This window comes from Heloderma suspectum, chromosome 3 (genome assembly GCF_057233095.1).
Source record: "Heloderma suspectum isolate Gila_16-S chromosome 3, 16-S_ref, whole genome shotgun sequence".
Classification (NCBI taxonomy): Eukaryota; Metazoa; Chordata; class Lepidosauria; order Squamata; family Helodermatidae; genus Heloderma; species Heloderma suspectum.
Genome location: NC_139460.1, coordinates 108,065,101 through 108,087,030, shown reverse-complemented (window position 1 = coordinate 108,087,030; position 21,930 = coordinate 108,065,101). Strand labels below are relative to the sequence as shown.

Here is a 21,930-nt window from a genome sequence, read left to right as displayed (position 1 = left end):
TAACCTACTTCACAGGGCTGTTGTGAGGATAAAATGGAAAGGAGGAGGAGGATCATGTATGCTGCCTTGGGCTTCTTAGAGGAAAGGCAGGATATAAATGTAATAAATAACTAATAAATAAACGCAAATGGAAAACTGACTCAGAATGCAATCACCACTGGGACACACTGCCTCAAGCAAAAAGCAGGAAGTGATGGGGGTCACAACTCCCCACCCCAATAGTTTGTTTGTTTGTTTGTTTATTTCATTTCATTTCATTTCATTTCTAGAATTAACACACACAAAAACACCTTGTGGGACACGGAAACTTGCCCTCTGATATGCTTACCATTCTGCTAGTTACCACCACCACTTGTCTTGCCCCATGATCCCCTCAGACTCTGCTTGGCTTCACTGTTTCTCTGCTGTTTAACCCTGAAGTCTCCCTGTCCCTGCCCTCCTCTTGCAATCCCCTCTCACTCCTCTTCCTCTCCCAATTCCCTTTCCACTCTCCCTGTGTTTATCAACCTCCCCTACTGTCATCCTGCTTCTGTCTTCTTCACTGTAAGTGCGATGCAGATGGTCGACTGCAGCTGTTTTACTACTGTGTTGTTGTAAAGAAACTGGGCCTCACCTGAACAATTCAAGCTGCGAGCGAGTTCTGTGGCCATCACTTGAATAATGAGTCCAATGCGGAGTCTGAGCATCTCTGCAAAGAGGCTGGGCTGCGACCGGACATACATAGCCAAGTACACAATGATTTCCTATGGGTGGGCGGCAGGAGAGAGGAACGAACATTGATTTTAGAGGCCTTCATTACCTTTAAGAAAGCTGTAACACAATGAGAGAAATGAAACCATTTCTTCAAGGTACAGAAAGGCCTCTTTCCACATTACCTGTGTAAGAACTGCAATGCTGATGTCTTGGCCACTGGCTTCATAGATGAGTTTTGTCAGCTCCTCAGGGGGCAAAGGCCTAAACAAAAGTGAGCTAGTAATTAAAGGCTGCAAGGACACTATTTTTGCCAACAGAGATAGAAGTCCAACCAACAGGCCTCTACAGTCATATTTGCCATTCTTCTGTGAAGACTATCCAGTGCCCTGGTTCACACGTAATACCAATTCATGAGTTAACAGCCCATGGACTGGCAGGGCTGAGCAGGAACAAGTAAGCATGCTGCTTTCTGCCTGCTTGCCATTTGCACTTTGCATCTGCTTTCTGAAAAGCCCCATTCCTGGGTTGTTCAGCGTGATGCAAGAGCCCAGCACTCTGGGTTGTTGAGAATTAAATAAGCCTGAGTTTTAACCCAACAACAAACTGTGGTTTCAAACTCTGGGTTGTTTAATCCTCAACAAGACAGAGTAACGGGTTTGGGCATCACGACTAGCAACCCAGGAACAGGCCATTCCTCGGTTGTTTCAGAAAGCAGATGTAAAGTGAAAGTGACAAATGGGCAGGGGGCAGCATGCTCACTTGTACTCAGCCCCGACAACCCATGGGTTGCCGTTATATGTGAACTGGGCCAGTAGCTCAGTGTTTTGAATAGGCCCACAAAAGTTACTAGCCAGCAAACATTATTACTCGCCTGTGCTTCCATTCTGGCCACAGAGGAGAGGGAGAGGGAATTTCTAACTCAAAATACATTAAAGGGCCAAAACATTCAAATCAACCTCAAAAAGGTGTGATGGGTAAGGCTATGGTCTGAGATAAATATGTATACTTACGCTGTGATTGTTTTTTCACGGGGCTCTGGTGGCAGGCCAACGGTAAGTTGCTTCTGGTGCGACAGAAGGTCCGTGCATGCCTAGCACAGGTCAAAGGAGGGACAGAGAGACTGAGATGTTTATTATGCAGCAACCCCTATACAGCATGTTATTTTAAATATTCAAAAACATTGCTTTGGCTCTTCAGTATCACTAATGCCAATGTGAGATAAAGAAGAGGAAGAACTTTTATTGTATCTCTATAGCAGAAGCAGGGAAGCCATGGTGAGGTGAGAGTCAGTCATGGAAAATCAAGCACTAATTTGAGTGGAAAGGAGGGATATAAATGAATGAATGAATGAATGAATGAATGCAGGGTTTGAAATCACGCAGGGACCTTAGGCGAGTAGATCAGGCTCCCTTATGTAGACAGCTGCCCTCCAACCTGTGGAGGAGAACAGAGGTGTTGGGGAGAGTGACCTTGCCCCGTTTCCTCGCCACAGAATCATAATAGTGTGACGAAAGAAACAACTGTGTGAGGCTAGTAATAAAGTGGTTTGAATGTACATTCAATGCCCTGGAAATATATCTAGATATTTTCCTTGAGAAGCCATTCCAGCAGGTTGTACAGAGGGAAACGAGAAGAGAAACAGGGTCATGCCACCCGCCCTGCTGAAAGATGACTTGTTTTTCTTCTTCCCTTCTCATCCCTTTTTCCTTATGTGTTGTGTCTTTTTAGATTATAAAGTCTACAGGCAGGGGCGGCCTTGTTTTACTGATTGCATGTTAGCCGCTCTGGGAGACTTCTTGGCTGAAGTACAGGAAAAAAATACTTCAAATAGATAAATAAAATCTCAAAATGCAGCATATGTGAGTTTGAATGACTTCCTTCAAACAACTTTCATCACACTGAAATGTTACATCTGTATTTATACCAAGGCTCTAACAACTGATACTGATGTTGCAGAGTTGATATAGTTAAGGATGCAATCCTATGTATGTTTAGACCGAAAAAAGTCCTACACCTCTAGCATTCCCCGGCCACCATGGGTGGGTCATGCTTGGACTTGTAGGACTTTTTTCTGTATGCATAGGGCTCCAAATGGGCAGGGACGGGATCAGTAGCCTAGATGGGAAAACATTGGGAGTGCCATAAAAGAATATAATATATTTTTAAAAATAATAATCTAGCAATGAATTGCCAAACATACAACATGCATATTTATTTAGAGGCCAAAGAATCTTTTTTTTCCAGGCAGAGAGAAGAGGAAGTGGAACAGGCTAAGCTATCTACTTGCTCTGTACCTCAGCCAGGACTTCTACTCTTTTTTTGAGTATGCCAGATATGTAACGGATCAACCCCCATTCTTGGTTCTGGCCTGCTTTGCTGTAGAGCTCATTGAGAAGACAATGAACTGTGATCCCACACTGGCCATAGAGCTGCGTTTCCCAGTCGAGACCTCTGAAAACAAAAAAAGGAACACAGCTAGTCAGATGTACTTTAAAAAAATGTTGCAGATCTATCTAGATATTTTCCTTGGAGGGGAAATTGCTGAAAGTATGTAGGAGCTCCACCCTGAAATTCATCTCTAAAAAATAATTTTTTTAAATCACTTGGGAACCCAAGTTTGATTAATAATTAATAGGTTTTTAACATTTAACTTCCCACAGTCCCTTTGAAAAGCCTTGCTGGCAGTTCTTGATTTAGGCATATGAGCAATTTCAGTCAAGTCAAGTGCATTACATACTGCTGCAATGTTAAGCAGGCACTTGAGTGCTTCCTCTGTTCATGTTCAAAACAACTTTTCATGAATACAGCCTCAAGTCCTAAAATGGCAGCATATGGGAACGACAAATAGCAACACCACTTTGTGTCCTGGGCTGTGACAGGTTGAATGGTCGGCTCTACAAAATTAACATAATATTTGACTAGAAATCAGGCAGCCCTTCAAAGGATTTTGTGGGGGTGTTAAAAAGCAACAGAATGGGAAAAAACCCTAGCTATAGAACATTATGAATATGTAACAGTAACATTCAGGATGTAATGCCAGGGACCAACAAGCATAATTCTTTCTTATTTCCCTCTGAAGAAACGGAAAGCTCTTGACACAACCTGTGCAAGTACTTAGCTGCTTCTACCCAGGGGACGAACAGAGGAAGCCAGTGTGGCTGCAGCTGACACAGCAATCTCATATACAATTAGCATAGCTGGGTGCTTTGTCTTCGAGTAAATATCATTGTTAAAAATAAATCCAGAATCGTCTATAAAAGATACTAAGAAACTTACTTTATTAAATACAAGATGTATAATATATCTGCCTGGTCATGCAAAGTAGGACATTCCTTTAGCTGCCCAACTAATTTCTCACAGTCCAAATCTCCATGAGCATCCTTGGGCAAACGAAGAACAGCTACAGGCTCCTATTAATCAAAGGCAAACATCAAATGACCAAAAGTCAAAAGGGCCTGAACTTGAAAGGGCTGCTCTGTAACTCATTATCCATGGTTGCTCCTTAGAGAGCATGAGGGGCATAGAAATGTAATTAAATATTTGGAATGTAGCTCTTCTGTACAGTCTTCAATTTTGTTCAACTGACTTTATTCAAGGAAGACAGACAGAAGTCTGGGAAGATAGATAGATAGATAGATAGATAGATAGATAGATAGATAGATAGATAGATAGAATATCTTAACACTATAAATTCATCTAGCAAATTTCATAGGCACAAAAATTAAAAGCAAGTAGCATGATGCTCCTCTAGAGTAAATATAAACATGAAATCCCTTGTATATGACAAACACCACACAGGTTTCAACTGTGAATTGGTCTACTTCAGTAGTTATATAATATCAAAACTTCTTACATAAGCCTGTGGAAAAATAGTAATCAGCTTCTCAGTCCTATCTGAGCACAGTCCTACTTTTCATATGTTTATATAAGAAATTGTGATTGTTGTGATAGTGTGAGACCACTGAAGAAAAACAATTGATTGTTAATCTTTCATTATTTTGGGCGTTGGTTTCCTTTTGTTTTTTCCACCTTTCCTAGAGAACATACATGAAAATCACAGCCATGTTTGAAACTCCCTATATATAATACCCACATATATTTTTTAAATTAGAAACTAGAACCTACATAGTATTCCAAAAAACTAAAAAGGTATAGCAATGACCTGGTTTGCACATAATGCTAACATGTAGAGCAGCATATAGAATAGTTGGTTTGGGGTTGTTGTTTTTTACCATTCTTGCCCACCACCTCTGTAGTCTGGTGAAACAACCCATGGTTCTGGGTTCACATGTAATGACAATCCATGTTTTAAACAACCCAGAGTTCACAACCCAACAAGAAACCATGGGTTCCCTTTCTGGGTTGTTCATGGTTAACAAACCACGGTTTGTTAGCACAGCTGGGTTCTCACATAACAACAACCCAGAATTCAACAATTCATGGGTTAAATAAACTGTAAGTTAGGGCTATATGCAAACCAGATCAATGTGTGCTGTGCATATAACACCTGGCTGCAGCTTTGGCACAATTTTTATGTGTTAAAAATTAGCCTCTCTTCTTCTTGGAAATAGTGACATTATTATACAACCAGATTTGGCTACATGATATAATTACTGAGGGACAGCAAACCTTATTCAAAGCAAGATTCGTTTGCCATTGGCAACAGTATCATGTAACCAAATCTGATTGGTTGTGTGCCAACATCACTATTACGATGGGGACCCTGGGGATACCCTAAAAGCACATACTTCAGAAACCACACCGAAGCTAAGCAGGGTTCAGGTTGAATCTGGTCAGTTTATGGATCAGAGGGGCTCCCTAACCTTTTTGGACCCTTGGGCACATTTAGGAATTTGAGAAACTGCTGTGGGCACCACCACAAAATGCCTAATCAGTGGATCACCGCTTTGGCATCTATATCTGTCACGTCCATGGATCTTAGGCTCTGTCTTATTCAGCAAAAACTTTAGTTTCGTGTCTATTGGACACCACAACGTCTTTTTAATAAGGGAATGTCTATTTCAGCTAATTGCTGGCAGTGCAATACGGCTAATGCTTCTTTTAAACATGTTTTCGGAATGTTCAGTAGTTGCTTCTTGGCGGGGGCGGGGTAAATTCTGTACTAGAACAGTCTTTAATATTCACTGATGTACGCGCTCCTTTAAATAAAATAAAATTAAAATGTGGGTACCTTTTGTGAGCACCATTGGAGGTGCCTGCAGGCACCACGTTGGGGACCCCTGGATTAGAGACTGCCTGGGAACTCTACATATACCACCTTGAGGTCTTCAAGACTAAGGCAAGTTATAAATGTCGTACAATAAATACTGGTATTTAAGCTGCAGCTGATTAGGGCTACAATCAGCAATGAATCTGGATGATAAAGGTAAGCTTTGGGGGTCTTTCAGGAGACATTTTGGGTCTCCTACAGCCCACATTTTCTTGTTGAAAATGTCCACTGTAGATTTAGCACGGTCCTAATCTTAGATGCTACCTCATAGGAACTGTAACACTGCTACCAGTTACTAAAAGGTCTAGTTCTCCAACAACAACTGAATAACAAATGTGCGTTTACTGTGCTAAAAACAGCTCTGGGTAACTAGATAAAAGAGTAAAAGAATATTAGTTGTGTCTTTTAAAGCAGCTTTTGCATTTAACATACATGGACCTTAGAACAATAAGCAGGTATGGTGGCACGCGTGCCTCTTTTCTGAAAAGGTACTCACCCCACCTTGTAAGCTGGTTTTTAAATTAGAGAGAATTGTAAATATACGTCTGCCACCAAGCTTTAGAACAGAAGAGAGTGGAGATGAAAATGAGAGGGCATGTGATGGTGTCTTGCTCCCAGACGAAAGGAAAAGCTTGCAGTGTACACTCAGGTCAGGCTTCTTCGAATCAGGGACCTGCTGTTTTATGCTGCATGCCCCAAATAAGTTTGCTGTGTGCCAAGCACTTTTGCAGGAGCTAGAATTCTGTCCTGGCCTTAGGGAATCGGCATGTATCTGCCTCAGAGTTATTAGGATTTTAATATCTAGCCTTAGTACTTGGTCTGTCTGAAAGCAGCAATGAATAGCTTACAAATCTATTATCTGTCTCCCTTCTCAGGAGGAAGAAGCTTTCTGAAGGCTGCCACTGCTGCATGAAGTGACCAGTGGATTAGCTGCCCAGCAATGGAAAAGAGCTCTATAGCTCTCTTATGTCCTTCCCACACCTGAACAACGTAGTTTCGACTCCTTTTTGTGCACCCTTCATATCATATCAAGGAGGAAATCATGGGAAGAATGATTTCAATTCAATAACTCTTGGAATTCTGCACAATTAAAATGGAATATATATATTTGCCTAATGTAACTAATATTTTTCAGCTGCTTCTTCCTTCCGGTGGCTAAAAGTTTATACACAAGATACATCACTATTCTTTCCAAATGGAGACATTATAGCAGCTTACCTTGTCCACTACTGGATGTGGGGAGTCAACAAGGTTCAGAGATTTTCGGTGAGTGTTTAAAACTTTTGTAGGCAAAGACATTGAAACATCTAGAAAGCAAACAAATCAGGACATTCTGAGTATGTATACAGAAGTGATATTGTAAGAATCCAAAGTTTCCCAGAAATCTGTATATCAATGAGACTGAGGACCTAGCCATGCAGTACAAGAAAATGTATGTAGCAAAACACCCCTGCCCCTTTCCCCCCAGGAAAAACTGCTTTGAGGGGGAGAGCTTAGAACTTTGAAGCAGGAGATGGGGTAAGAGTTGTGCATCCCCTCCAAATCTGTTCCCATTTATCTCCTCCCAAAATGGCTTTTCCTGGAAGGGACCCCCCCCCCCCATCTCTGTGTAACATGTAATTAGGCCCTTATGAAAAGAGAGCACTTTTCTCAGATCACTGTAATATGCTGGCAACTAAGAGTTGAAATCTAGAAAAATATAATTTATTAAAATGAAGACTTTGTAGTATCAGCATGCTTTGGTTTACCTCTGAGAAGAATGCTAAACATCAAGTTGGTGTTCTCCAAAGTATGTCCATCTCATTCCAAATTACACACTAGCTGCATTCACACACAGTTGTAAAACATGGTTTGATAAAATATGCACAAAGTGAAACAAGCCAAGCAAGACTCAGGCTCATGCACTCTCTTTCACCCCCTCCTATCTCCTTCCACACAGCCAGATAAAGTATCATCTGGCCAGGGATCATGGTTTATAACCAACTCTGGTCAGCTTTAAAACAAGCCAACTTCAATCCATGCTTTCTGAAGCTGGCTCATGAAACGAACCAGAGATTGTTATAAACCACAATTCCTGATCTGGACAATAAGCTGAGATACAGGGAAAGAGAAACTAAAAGCTGCCAACATCTGTTTTCCAGCTGTGTGTGTGGGGGGGATGAGGCCAAGTCTAACTTTCATTCATTCTAGGCCATGCTGCAGCACAGAATCATGGTTTAGCATCACACACTAACTGGGTCACTTTTTCTCCTAGTATACTAACTTGCAGTTTGCATAGTTTGCACTTATTACCAGGTTTTCCTAATCTTCACTCTAGTTCTAGATTTTTTTAGCAACTCACAAATGAAATACTGACCTAACCAAGATGTCCCCCAACTCTAACAGTGATCATCTGAACACACATTTCACAACTTGCTTCATCTTAGCAGTTCTCTTGTCCCCCTACATCATCTTTATCAGATTGTTTTTTATTGTTTAAAATATGATTGTGCGCATGTCTCCCCTATTCACCAGTCCAGTAGAAGAGAGAGCTCTGTAGCTTTGGATTGTCATTCCTGACTTTATTCATGCAGTCACAATGTGATGCTTATTACAAACAACTTTTGATTACAAAAACTGGCAGCAAATTGCCCAATTTGTACATACTGTCACACTGCCCAGTTAGATTATACAATTCAGGTTTAGTAGTGACAAGCTAATTGTATAGGAAATGGCATATTACTTTGTGGGGATCATGCCATTATAGTACTGGAATCATTATTGGCAACTACAATTAGTGTAGGCTAACAGTTTCCAAACTTTTCTTTGCACTAACAGAGTTTTGCATTGACAAGCATGCTACCTGTGAAAAGGTACAAGTTTAAAATGCTGTAAAAACTTACTTGGTACATCCAGTCCTTTAGCCTTGGCCATGATAGACAGTATTTCTCTAGTTGAATGAGCAGCACTAAACACATAGGGTGAACCAGAGGCTTTTGTGACAGGAGGTAAGTATGACTTAAGAGCGGTGCTCTGTAACATACTGTTTATATACTGGTCCAGTTCATCCTGGCTTTCTGTCAAGACACATGCAAAGGAAAGCAGTTTGAACAGAGACCAGAACTATGGTTCCTTCTGATTCTCATTACTTTTTGATATTCGAAAAACACAAAAAAGTGAAAATAATACAATAATCACAAACACCTCTGTTAAAGAGAAAGGCTCCCTGCCGATCAAGATAGTCAAGTCACCCAGCAGGTTGTGCATTTTGCTTTAGCGATGTCAAACATTTGTGCTAAAGCCCTAACTGCCATTACAGTTGGTGTACCGCCCACCCCGCTGCTGAGCAGTCTCCCTGCCTGAGCTGACAGAGGTTGCCTCAGATTTGGTGTTAAGGATACCCAGGCTGTTGGTCCAGAGTGACTTCAATGTCCATGCTCAGGCTATGATTTCCAGGGCAGCTCAGGACTTCATGAACGCCATGATAACCATGGAGCTTACCTAGCATTTCAGCAGCCCAACACATGTGGCAGGACTACTGCCAATTTGGTCTTTACTACTGGGCAGGAGGATAGCGATCTGGAAGTGGGGGACCTAACACCGGACCCACTGTCATGGTCAGATCATGCTCTACTGAGGTTTAAACTTCTGGCTCCATTTCCCCTCTGCAACAGTGGGGGACCTATTAGAACAGTCTGCTCTTGAAGAATAATGGAACCTGATGGATTCCAGAGGGCTCTTGGGGATCATCATCTATCATCATCTCCTGATGATATGGCTGATGCTCCTATCGAAGCCCTGTTATTCTGGTGGGATTTGGAGGTGACCAGGGCAGTTGACACAATACCTCCTGAGTGCTTTCTTCCCTCTGGCCAAGCCCGTTCGGCACCATGGTATACTGTGGAGCTGAGGGCTATGAAGTGAAGGGGAAGACAGCTTGAACACATATGGAGAAAGACTCATGCCGAATCTGATCAAACACAGGTTAGAGCTCATTACTGAGCCTATTCTGTGGTGGTGATGGCAGCAAAGAAGAACTTATTTCCCAGCATTATTGCATCCTCTCAGTGTTGCTCTGTAGAGATTTTTCAGGTGGTTGTATAGGCTGATCAGAAAAAAAATCTAACTGAACCCTCAACTGATTGTTGTGATCGATTTGCAGTATACTTTGAGGACAAAGTTGCTCTGATCTGCCACAACTTAGACTCCATAGGTGATGGAAACCAGATGGTGAAGGTGTCCAGTGTACCATCTGGTCCAGTTTTATGGGATGAGTTTCAGTTGTTGAGGCCTGAGGACGTCGACAGAGTATTTGGATCTGTCCGTCCAACCACCTGTGCTCTTGACCCCTGCCCTTCTTGGCTGATTACAGCCAGTAGATATGGGCTGAGGACATGGATCCAGGAAGTGATCAATGCTTCCTTGAGAGATGGCCAACTACCGATCTTTTTAAAAAAGACAGTGGTTTGGCCTCTCCTGAAGGAACTGGGGCTAGATCCAGAGGACTTAAATATTTTTAGACCAGTGGCCAATGTTCCATTTTTGAGCAAGGTGATTGAACTGACCTTTAGAGTGTTGGTGCTGAGCTTTGAAGCCTTAGATAGCTTAGGACCAGCCTACCTGAAGAAGTGCTTTCTCCCATATGTTCCTGCTTGATTCCTAAGATCCTCTTTGGAGGGTCTTCTCTGGGTGCTGTCGCACGCAGTGGTGCAACGTGTGGCTACCAGGAAAAGAATCTTCTCAGTAGTGGCTCATGGAGTGATCTTCCCAGGGAGATCCACCTGGCATCTTCACGGTATACAATTAGACACCAGGTTAAGACCCTCCTCTCTAAGCAGGCATTTAATCTATAACCTATTGCTTTATTATTTTTAATGATGGCTCCTCAATGTTTTTTTTAATGTTTTTAATGTTTCCTTATTATTTTGATACTCATATTATTGTATTATTATTTTTTGTATTTATTTTTGGCTAGTTTGTTGTTGTTTGGTTTTTATGCCAAGGGCATTTGCCAGCTGGGTAGATACAATCTAATAAAAAAAAAATCCTTTGGTGTAAAGGTCAAAGTGTATTTTAGTTCAGATTCACTAAGCTCTCTTTTTAATTGTTTAATTATCCCATTGTGTTATTTCTGTTACACGTTTTGTAATGTTGTATAGGTTTTATTAATGGCCTTTGGCTCACAAATAAATGACTAATTGAGAGGAAGGATAAATTGATAGGTTAGTCAGACCATGGTAAGTCCTTATATTTAGTAACAAGGATTGTGTTGAGGATAAAAATGCACAGATTTTTAAGCCAGGTGGCCACAACTATTGTACTGCATAGTATTCCAATTTATTGAATGAAATCTTCAAATCATATCATATACATTCAATTTTAAAAGTAGCTATTGTGTGTCTTTACATAGTTAACAAACACATAATATACTGGTGCCCAACTCTACCACTCTTGGTGGTCCTAAAGGTCCTACTCTTTTAGACAACTCTGCTGTCCATTACGTCTGGAACTCCCTTCTAGAACACCTATAGCATATGGTCCTATGTGGTGTCATCTCCCTTTAGAACCGAATTTCTCCATAAAGACTTTGCCCTAACCTCTTTCTTATCTTTGAGCAAAATGAGAAACTGCACTTGCTGAAATTCATCTCTTCGTACCCTTGCCTCAGCTTTTCTTTCCTTCCCTTTGTTGTCTCTTCCTTTGCCAAAATTAAGATAGCAAGCTTCATGGTGCAGAGGCCAGTCTTTTTGCTAATACTGTGGCACCATGCAGTCATGGCACTGTATAAAATAATATCAAAGCAATAACAAATGAATATGAGAGACAGAGGCGAGCAGGTAGAAAATATGTTAAAAGTAAATTTTTTACTTTTAGATAGCATTGCTTGTTTGTTTTTAAAATCCTTCCATTTTCTCTAAGTGAAACATGAAAGGTATTGTGCATAATCAAGAGCACCACGTCACCAGAAATACTGAACCCATCTTAATCCTCTGCAGACTGTTCTTGCGGACTTCAAAAGCAGGGCACAACGTTGCATGCAGAAGGTCCAAGCTTTAATCCCTGGCAATCTCCAGTTACAGGATTGTAAATGGTAAGGCTGGGAAAGACCTCAGCCTGACACCCTGCAGAGCGGCTCTCAGTAGCAGATGTATATATTCCCTTACACACAGATTTTATTTTTAAAATCTACTCATATGAAAAAAAAAACCCCTCACACACAGTTAAGAGCAGCATGGATAAGACTCTCTTGCCAGAAAATCAGCCACAAGAATGATTTCATCATCTACTTACATATTCTTTGGTTGTAGCTTTGAGATGTGCTTCTTTGGCAGCTATGTATATAGATAAAGATTACACTGATAAAGTAAAAAAAAAAAAAAGTATTACCTTTGACACAGAAGTCTCCATAATCTTCTAGTTCATAGCCACTTTCAGGACTAGAATAGCCCTCACTCTCATCATCAAAAAGTTTCCCATCACAATCAGGATCCAGAAAGCTGAGGTTTGTATAGAATGAAGTAGTCAAGAAGTCTGAAAGTTTGCCCAACTTCACCCTGAAGAACAGCAAATTTAAAAAGAAGAAGAAATGTATGTGTGTGCGTGTGTGTGTGCGCGCGCGCGCGTGCGTTTATTGAACAAGATAGGAAAAAAATGTTAAAGGATCACCATGATCAACAATTGACAGACAGCAAAAAGTGTTTTTGACTATTACTGTGATTACACAGATTCACGAATAGGTACGTTAACCATGATGGAATAGTGGTCTCCATATTAAGAGACACTCTCATTAGATTACTAGATTCTGGGGAAATAACAGGGCTAGCCTTCACCATTACAGCCTGCATGTGAGCCGGAGAGAGACATCTATCTGGCCGCTCGGAGACAAAAAACTGGAACACAGGATCATAGGAAACTGCCTTATATTGAGTCAGAGCATTGCCCCATCTTGCTCAGTATTGTCTATGCCGACTGAGTATTATCTACCCAGACTAGCATCAGCTCCCTGGGATTTCAGGCAGCAGTATTTTCCAGGCCTGGCTGAAGATGCTAGGGATTGAATGTGGGAGCTTTCATATACGACATATGTGATCTACTACTGAACTACGACCCTTCCCCACTGGAGTAAGGCTACAATCCTATACACACTTACCTAGGAATAAATCCCATTGAACTCAATGGGAGTTCCTTTTGAGTAGACATGTTTAGGGTTGTCCGTTTAGCCTGGTCCAACAAGACACCTTATGTTCTTCTTATTTGTTATAATCACATTACAATTTAGAAGGAGGGATTGAAAGCTCCTGCTCCACATGTCACTTTCAACTCCTCCATGATGTTTATTTATTTTGCTTCATCCCCATCTTCCCTGATCTCCCCCGCTCCTTCCCACACACACATACACACTAAAGTTTCTAAGGACCATGAGCATATTTTGGCTCAAGAAAAGCTGTTACAGGATAAGAAGACAGCTTCCTGACATTCATAACACCACCAAAGTGCAGACTTCTTTGTGCACAAGTGCAAGATAAAGTGAAAATTGGCCCTCTCAAGAAACTGATAGAATTGCCACTCATCCCATTTTATTAGTACTGAAACATAAAGGAAATATGTTTACTATATTTAATTAGGATAGTTTTGTTTAATTGAGGTAAGCCAGAAAAAGAATTATCCAAGGGAATTGCTTCTAAGCTGTGATAAAGTTAAAAGAATCTAATCCAAACTAATCCGTAGGATTTTTACTTAACACATACACCACAATCCTGTGCATACTTACTCAAAATTAAGTTCTGCTGTGCTCAACAGTGTTTATTCCCTATTAACTGTCCGTAGGATTGCAGCCTAACTTCAATTATGTAAAGCATCTTTAGGCTAGTTTTCATGCATTCAGAATGGCATGCAAAACAAAACATATTGTAAAACAACATACAATTCAGCAAGTTGGTGAATAATTGATAATTGATCAACAAATAATTGATCAGTTTCAACAACAATGATCTCCAGTTTAAAGAGACCAGATCCTTTAAAAAACAAACAGCAGCTAATTTTATGAAATACCAGATGGAACAGCAAGGACAACAAGGAGTCTTCTGACACCTTAAAGGCTAACAAATGTATCATTGCATAAGCTTTTGTGGAGTATAAAAGTGTATGCTGTCATAGTTCACAAAAGCATTAATAAATCTGTTAGTCTTTAAGGTACCACAAGACTTTTTGCTGTTTTTGCTGTAACAGACTAACACAGCTACCCCTCTGGAACTTGTTAGATGGAACAGAAATGTTTTGTCACCTTTGCCAAAGGCAGAGAAGCAGAAATGGACACAGATATCAAAAGGGATTGTGGTACTTACCTAGCCCCTCCAAAGTATCCATCCCCAAGTTTTCTTACAGTGGCAAGAATTGCTGGATCAATGTCAGAGCCATCATCAGCTAAAAAGAGAAAGAAAATCAATGTCCATCTTGGCAATAAGGTCTCTTTATCAGTTCATTTTAAAATAACTTAAGATATCCCATGTGGAAAGCGGTGGGGTGGGGTGGGGGGTTAAACTAAAACAACCAGCAGCACCTAAAGTATATTGTTGACTGGTTTGAGCTTTCTTTTCATAAGTTGGCTGAAGATGGAGGAAAAAATGGCAATGTATCAATTACAGGCATTCTTATTCAGCAGTAAATCCCACAGAAAATTAACAAAGAAATTAAACTCTACTATAATCATCAAGGAAATATATTACTTACCGAGCATTGTATTGGTGACTGGGAAAGTGAGGGTTGGTCTCCCTGTCATCCTCCAACAGGAGGTGAGATAGGCCAGCTCTGTTCGTAACATCTCCACAATCATCCGATTGTCTAAAGCCAAGTAGAAGTGATGCTGATCTGTAAACTGGAAGAAAGAACAAGCTAAAGATGATTTTAGAGATGTTCTTCTCAACAGAAGCTTTGATACAATGACCTTAAACATCAGGTCGGTGCAAGGCAATAATAGGTTTCACCAACTGAGGCTGGTGCTGCGGCCACTCTTAGACAGAGTGGTAACATCCCATTTGAACTACTGCAATTGTCAGGGCTGAATCAGAGCCCAGAGAGCCCCAAAGCAATTCTGATTCTGAGGAAGAGATAGAAACCATGGGAGAGGAACCCGCGCACTGTTCAGAGGAGCAGCCAGGGGGAGAGCGCCTCCCGGTACACATTCCTGAGAGTGATAGTGACCCTGGCAGGGAGAGGGCAGAGCCAACAGCAGTTTCTGGACGCTAGGCACCAACGCACCGTCAAGCGCGAGATGGCGGGTGCTGAGAGGAGGTGCTCAGCTTGCTTGGGGCGACGGCAACAGTGGTGCCCCAATGCCCCATGGGAAAGGGGTGGAGTCTCTCCTCCTAGCTCATAAGTACAGAGGTTTCCTGCTTTCCCCTCCAAATGGAGATCAACTGATTTCTAAGGTTAGAACCCCCGAGTAGGCAGTTCTCTTAAGTCTCACTCATAGGATCAAGCAATTAGCATCTGTAAGCATCATTAGGTTGAATGGGAATAAAGCCTTGGAAAAGAGCCCTATTGTGTGCATATTGATTCTGGTTACCTGAGGATTTCAGAAGGCAGCAGGGGTGACCTCCTGACAGCAATGTACTTTACATGGGACTACCCTTGAAGATTTTTTGGATACTACAGTTACTATAGCAGTGAGGTTACTAAACTGGATTGGATTTACAGACCACACATCACCAGTCTTAAAAGAACGGCATTGGCTTCCAGTCCGATTCTGAGCCCAGTTCAAAGCCATGGTCATGATTTTCAGGACCCCTACAGTGCAATCCTATATTTGCCTATTCAGTAGCAAGCTGCACTGATTTTAATGGGATTTACTCACTTCCAGGTAAGCAAGTATATGCTTTTTTGCTACTGTGCCACGGAAGTCTGGCAGCAAATTGACAAAGGGGGCCGCAAAAAAGGCCAAGGGGACTACATGCAGCCCATGGGCAACATGTTGCCCACTCCTGTTCTACACAAACCTCGATCTTCAGTTGAGGCTCTCCTGTGGGTCCCTCCTGCCTTCTGAGGAAACCCACGGGAGAGGCAGGTGATACCCCATGATAGGGTCATCTCTGTTGTGGTTTGCTGTCTTTAGAAAGCTTTCCACAGGGATGCTAAGCAAGCACCTTGGATAGCTCCTTTAGAGTTCTGACTGAACTTTAGAGTTCTGACTGAAACCCGGAGTATATTCACGGCCCCGCTGACATCGGAGCCACCAGCCTTCACTGGATTTGGCTTACATTTGAAACTGAATGATGATGGAGAAGGTTTTGTAGCGCACCACCAGCACTGAATGCATGAACCAGGACTCAATGTTGGATCATCTGCCTGAATTATAAAGCCTAACAAATAAACAGAAATGCATTTGCCCAAATTTATTCGCCCACCATCTTTGTGTTGGTGAATTACTATGACACAACATCCTGCAGTCTGAAGCCCATAATATTTTGAATGTATTTAGGCGGCAGTATTGCAACCGAAACTCTCCCCACGACCTGAGTTCGATCCCAGCAGAAGCTGGTTTTCAGGTAGCCGGCTCAGGTCAACTCAGCCCTCCATCCTTCTGAGTTTGGTAAAATGAGTACCCAGCTTGCTGGGGGAAAGGTAGTCACGACTGGGGAAGGCAATGGCAAACCACCCCGCTATAGTCTGCCAGGAAAACGCTGAGGAAAAAAAAACGGCGTCCCTCTAGGGGTCAGTAATGACTCGGTGCTTGCACAAGAGGAACCTTTCCTACTCTACCTAAGTATATAAATCAGCTTCCCCACCTGGCATCCTCCAGATGTGTTGGGATTGCAGTCCCAATACATCTGGAGGATGCCAGGTGAAGGAAGTCTGATATAATTATTCTTGCTCAACAAATGTTAGAATTCTAGCCCCCCGCTCCCCGCCCCACAATAGCATATAAAAGAAAGATTTCTATAATGTCTGCTGAATATCAGTTGACTCTTTGCCACAGCTCACAGTAAATAAAAATGAAAAAAAAATATTTGGGTGGTTAAAGTTGTGATAGTCTTAGCTTGAACTAGATCAGGATTGGACAACTTGTGGCTTTCCAGGTGTTTTTGCCTACAACTGCCATTATCCCTCCCTACTGGCTATGCTGGCTAACACTGATGGGAGTTGTAACCCTCCAAATGTTTTGGCCTTCAAGTTGCCCACCCCTGAACTAGATTTTCACCTAAAATAATTAGCAGGAACTGTTATGCTTTCAAGCCTTACTGAGAGACTATTCCTCTTATCTTTAGCCTTCAGCACTAGAACCATCAAGGATTGGGTAGTATTAACTCAAGTGTTCACTATTGTCCTGTGCCATTAGAAAGACTAGAATTCTGTTAGTGGGAAGTATATGAATTTTTCATTATTCTGCTTTATAATCATCAGGTTCTGTAAACAACTAAAATAAAGTACAGGCTTTTTAAAATCAGTTCAGTCTACATAAGGTCAGCAAGTGACATGGGAAAAAACAAAGTTTCAGGAGCAGTTAGGGAAAAGGTAATTTTCCTGTTGGCATTAAAACCTCACCTGAGGGGTAAAAGTAAATATCTGATTTCTTATAACATATAGTTTGGATGTTCCCAGGACACCAATATGTCGGTAAGGTCTCCCGCTCAGTTTCATGCTCTTGTTGCGGCCTAATGAAACAAAAAAACACATCTAATTTCCCCTCTCATATTATATACAATACAAACTCATCCCAAACATTTTGCTGTCAGAAGAAAATATCAGAACCACGATGTTATGCCCATGTATGACAAAATGCTTGTGTGTGTGTGTGAAACAAGAACCATACTGCTTCAGTGATTAACTTGGCATGAAACTGCATGGATTTAGACCAGTCTTCCCCCATCCTGCTGCCCTCCAGATGTGTTGTACTACAACTCTCACCATCCCCAGCCAACAGATCACACCTGCTGGGGATGGTGGGAGTTGTAGTCCAACACATCTGGAGGGCACCAGGAAAGGGGAAGGTTGGATTAGACAAAGGCACTGCCTTACTCAAGAAATCAGTATGCTTTTGAGTGGTTCATGGAATTAACTTATAGAAGTTATTTAAAGCATTCACCAAATCCATTATTAAAGGCTTGTGCAGAGATGTTTTCCAGTTTCATAAATGAAGCAACATCTTCCTTTTGTAATGCATTAAGTCATTTGTGGAAGAAAAGAGAACACAATTAGCAAGTTGGGCCAAGTATCTAGTGTTCGCATTTAAAAGCTTCCTATCAATATATTAGTTCTTTCTAAAAGTAGCATTGTACTGACAGTTTTTAGGCATACATACAGATAAAATCTGCCAGACTTTTTCTCTCTCCAAGAACAAATAATTTGTCTAATACTTTGCACAAACAACACAGTACAGACTAGCAATTCTTTGCCCATTTCAGTTATTCAATTAGCCATTGTTTAATTCATGCAGTTTCATTCTGAGTTAATGAAGTAGTACTCTACTTATTTCATGGTTGTTGTTGTTGTTTATTCGGTCAGTTGCTTCTGACTCTTCGTGACTTCATGGACCAGCCCACACCAGAGTTTCCTGTCGGCTGTCGCCACCCCCAGCTCCCCCAAGGTCGAGTCCACCACCTTCAGAATATTATCCATCCATCTTGCCCTTGGTCGGCCCCTCTTCCTTTTGCCTTCCACTTTCCCTAGCATCAGCATCTTCTCCAGGGTATCCTGTCTTCTCATGATGTGGCCAAAGTACTTCAGTTTTGCCTTTAATATCCTTCCCTCAAGTCAGCAGTCTGGCTTTATTTCCTAGAGTATGGACTGGTTTGATCTTCTTGCAGTCCAAGGCACTCTCAGAATTTTCCTCCAGCACCACAGTTCCAAAGCATCTATCTTCCTTTGCTCAGCCTTCCTTATGGTCCAGCTCTCGCAGCCATAGGTTACTACGGGGAATACCATTGCTTTAACGATGCGGACCTTTGTTGTCAGTGTGATGTCTCTGCTCTTCACTATTTTATCAAGATTTGTCATTGCTGTCCTCCCAAGAAGTAAACGTCTTCTGATTTCCTGGCTGCAGTCAGCGGCTGCAGTAATCTTTGCGCCTAGAAAGACAAAGTCTGTCACTGCCTCCACGTTTTCTCCCTCTATTTGCCAGTTATCAATCAAGCTGGTTGCCATAATCTTGGTTTTCTTGAGGTTTAACTGCAACCCAGCTTTTGCACTTTCTTCTTTCACCTTCGTCATGAGGTTCCTCAGCTCCTCCTCGCTTTCAGCCATCAAAGTGGTATCATCTGCATATCTGAGATTATTAATGTTTCTTCCAGCAACTTTAACTCCAGCCTTGGCTTCATCAAGCCCAGCACATCACATGATGTGTTCTGCATACAGGTTGAATAGGTAGGGTGAGAGTATACAGCCCTGCCGTACTCCTTTCCCAATCTTAAACCAGTCCGCTGTTCCGTGGTCTGTTCTTATCGTTGCTACTTGGTCGTTATACAGATTCCTCAGGAGGCAGACAAGATGACTTGGTATCCCCATACCACCAAGAACTTGTCACAATTTGTTATGATCCACACAGTCAAAGGCCTTAGAATAGTCAATAAAACAGAAATAGATGTTTTTCTGAAACTCCCTGGCTTTCTCCATTATCCAGCGGATGTTGGCAATTTGGTCTCTAGTTCCTCTGCCTTTTCGAAACCCAGCTTGTACATCTGGCAATTCTCATTCCATGAATTGCTGGAGTCTACCTTGCAAGATCTTGAGCATTACCTTACTGGCATGTGAAATAAGTGCCACTGTTGGATAGTTCTTTGGTGCTTCCCTTTTTTGGTATGGGGATATAAGTTGATTTTCTCCAGTCTGTTGGCCATTCTTATGTTTTCCAAATTTGCTGGCATATGGCATGCATCACCTTGACAGCATCTTCTTGCAAGATTTTAAACAGTTCAGCTGGGATTCTATCATCTCCTGCTGCCTTGTTATTAGCAATGCTTCTTAAGGCCCATTCAATTTCATGGTAGAAACCTCTTTATATAAGTAGCATACTTGAGATGTCTATGGTTTTGATATTTTCTTCTTATGCTATTTAGATAGGTACCAAAAAAAGTTTACATTTTTACAAGCAGAGTTTTTTTGGCAAACACTTTTATTATCTGCTTGATCATCCAATGGCAATTGAAAAGTGTATGAAGGTATAGTTTACTCCAGAAGTCTTTATTATCACACAGACTTATTCTTTTAATATCAGGTGCTACAATTCAGCACCACAGTGTGCAAGTATGGGCTCAGAAGTACAGAGGGACTGCCCTGTGCGCACTCTACTCTCTTCTATAGCCCCCTTCACACATTAATCATGCAGAGTCCTTCACATGAGTAAAGGGGAGCATGACCGTACAATTGATCCCACGAGCAATGGTGCCCCCATTCTCTTGGCTCTGTCTCCCAACCTCCATGCCTTGGGAAAAGGTCTGAAGCATGAGCTGGCTGTAGTCATGGAAGCTCCTTCACACTATTGTCAGCCCTGATTGAAGCAATCGGAAACAAGCTGCCTCTTCATACCTCAACATCCAGCGTTCAGGGGCCATGGAGCCAGGCGGACAAGCCTCTTCACATGAGTAAACCCTGAAGGGGACTCATGAGTCAACAAAGCTGAGTTTCTAACATGGTGCCTAAAGGACACATTCTTCACAACAGGGAATGGAATCAACCCTTCCATGTAAAGTCCCAACTGTGCTTTGGAGTCCTACTGAATTTTGGACTGCACTGAACATTTCAGAACTAAATATCAATGTATCCCTTGGTTATTTTCAAATTACACTTCCCATAATTTCAATTCAAAACATCACATAATTTTAAACTTCTCTAAAAGCAAAACAAACACAAAAACAGAGGGGGATAAAGGGCAAGCTTGGAGAAGCAAAGCAGGGTTCACAATTCCTTTGCTATGGCACGTACCAAGCTTGGCATAGAGACTGCTCAGAATCCGCGCTGGCTGCACTCTAGTTGGATTAATGTCAGCAATACTCTGAACGTTGATTCCGTGATGTCTCAAGAGTTTCTTAATCTCATTTGTCTCTGCTAGGACATTTACTGTTCCAGATGGGAAAGAAGAACAACACTCAGTTCTTTTAAGCAGAATTTCTCACTGGGAATATTCAGCACTATATATGAGCATCTTCGGAAACAGAAACAAAAGACCCCTTTTCATTGGACTAGCATTTGATCGACCAAGATTAGCAAGTGAAGATGAAGGTATTTGACTGACTATTACATATTTATTTTACTTTTCCTGAGACTTTGGAATAGAAAGGAATTAAAGTATATTGTAGAGCAGGTGTGGGCATCTTGTGATCCTCTAGATGTTTTGGCCTACATTTCTCATGATCCCTCACTACTGGCTATACTGGCTAGGGCTGCTGGGATTTGTAAACTAAAGCATCTTATTTTAAGTACGCTCCCATTCTAACTCTCATTCTATCAGAGACTATAGGCCACACCCTCATAGTATAACATTCCACACTGCTTCTGTCTACAATATCTGCTGGAACTGGGATGTGCACACAGAGCTTCTGCATGCCCCAGTTCCTCCATCCACTTACTCCAATGTGAGTTGCACTTGGATGCATTTGGATTGCACAACATAGTAGGTGCACACATAGATCTGCTATCGTTGGTGAATGGGAGTCATCTTTTGGAGTAGTGATTGATGCCAGTGGCCATGGCAAACAATGTGGGGGCAGGGAGAGGAAGCCCGACCTTTACCTTTTGGTGCTGAGAGGCAGCAGCAGAGATGGAGGAATGATGAGTTGTAAGCTGCTGAGTGATGAGTTGCTGGCTGTGGCGCTCCCCACCTCCACATCCCAGCACTATGGGCAGTTATGGGCAGCATATCCCTTCCTCCCGCTGTTACCATGTAGAGGGAGCCACTGCCAGTTTTACCTAGTGACCTACCTCGCTGGCTGCCCCTGCTCTTTTACATGTGCATTAGAACTCTCCTATGTGTGTAGAACCTGCGGGATAGGGGTACCAGCCTGCTATTTTTCTTTCAGTCTTCTCACCCCATCTGC

At 41.9% G+C, this 21,930-nt stretch overlaps 1 protein-coding gene across 7 annotated transcripts in view; it reads right to left on the bottom strand.

Annotated features, from left to right (window-relative positions):
• PHKA2 (phosphorylase kinase regulatory subunit alpha 2) overlaps nt 1-21,930 on the bottom strand; it is a 73,122-nt gene that overhangs the window by 28,891 nt on the left and 22,301 nt on the right. For all 7 annotated transcript variants that reach the window (XR_014789174.1, XR_014789173.1, XM_084844070.1 and 4 more), the window contains 12 exons: nt 20,819-20,953; nt 17,444-17,553; nt 14,633-14,777; nt 14,248-14,326; nt 12,290-12,456; nt 8,806-8,979; nt 7,142-7,230; nt 3,970-4,103; nt 2,988-3,144; nt 1,704-1,783; nt 876-954; nt 614-743 (listed from right to left, as the gene is read on the bottom strand). Coding sequence is in view for 5 of the 7 variants with exons in the window: in XM_084844070.1 (XP_084700196.1) it covers nt 614-743; nt 876-954; nt 1,704-1,783; nt 2,988-3,144; nt 3,970-4,103; nt 7,142-7,230; nt 8,806-8,979; nt 12,290-12,456; nt 14,248-14,326; nt 14,633-14,777; nt 17,444-17,553; nt 20,819-20,953 (1,479 nt within the window). In the remaining 2 variants the exon portion in view is untranslated. The remainder of the gene's footprint in view (nt 1-613; nt 744-875; nt 955-1,703; nt 1,784-2,987; nt 3,145-3,969; nt 4,104-7,141; nt 7,231-8,805; nt 8,980-12,289; nt 12,457-14,247; nt 14,327-14,632; nt 14,778-17,443; nt 17,554-20,818; nt 20,954-21,930) is intronic.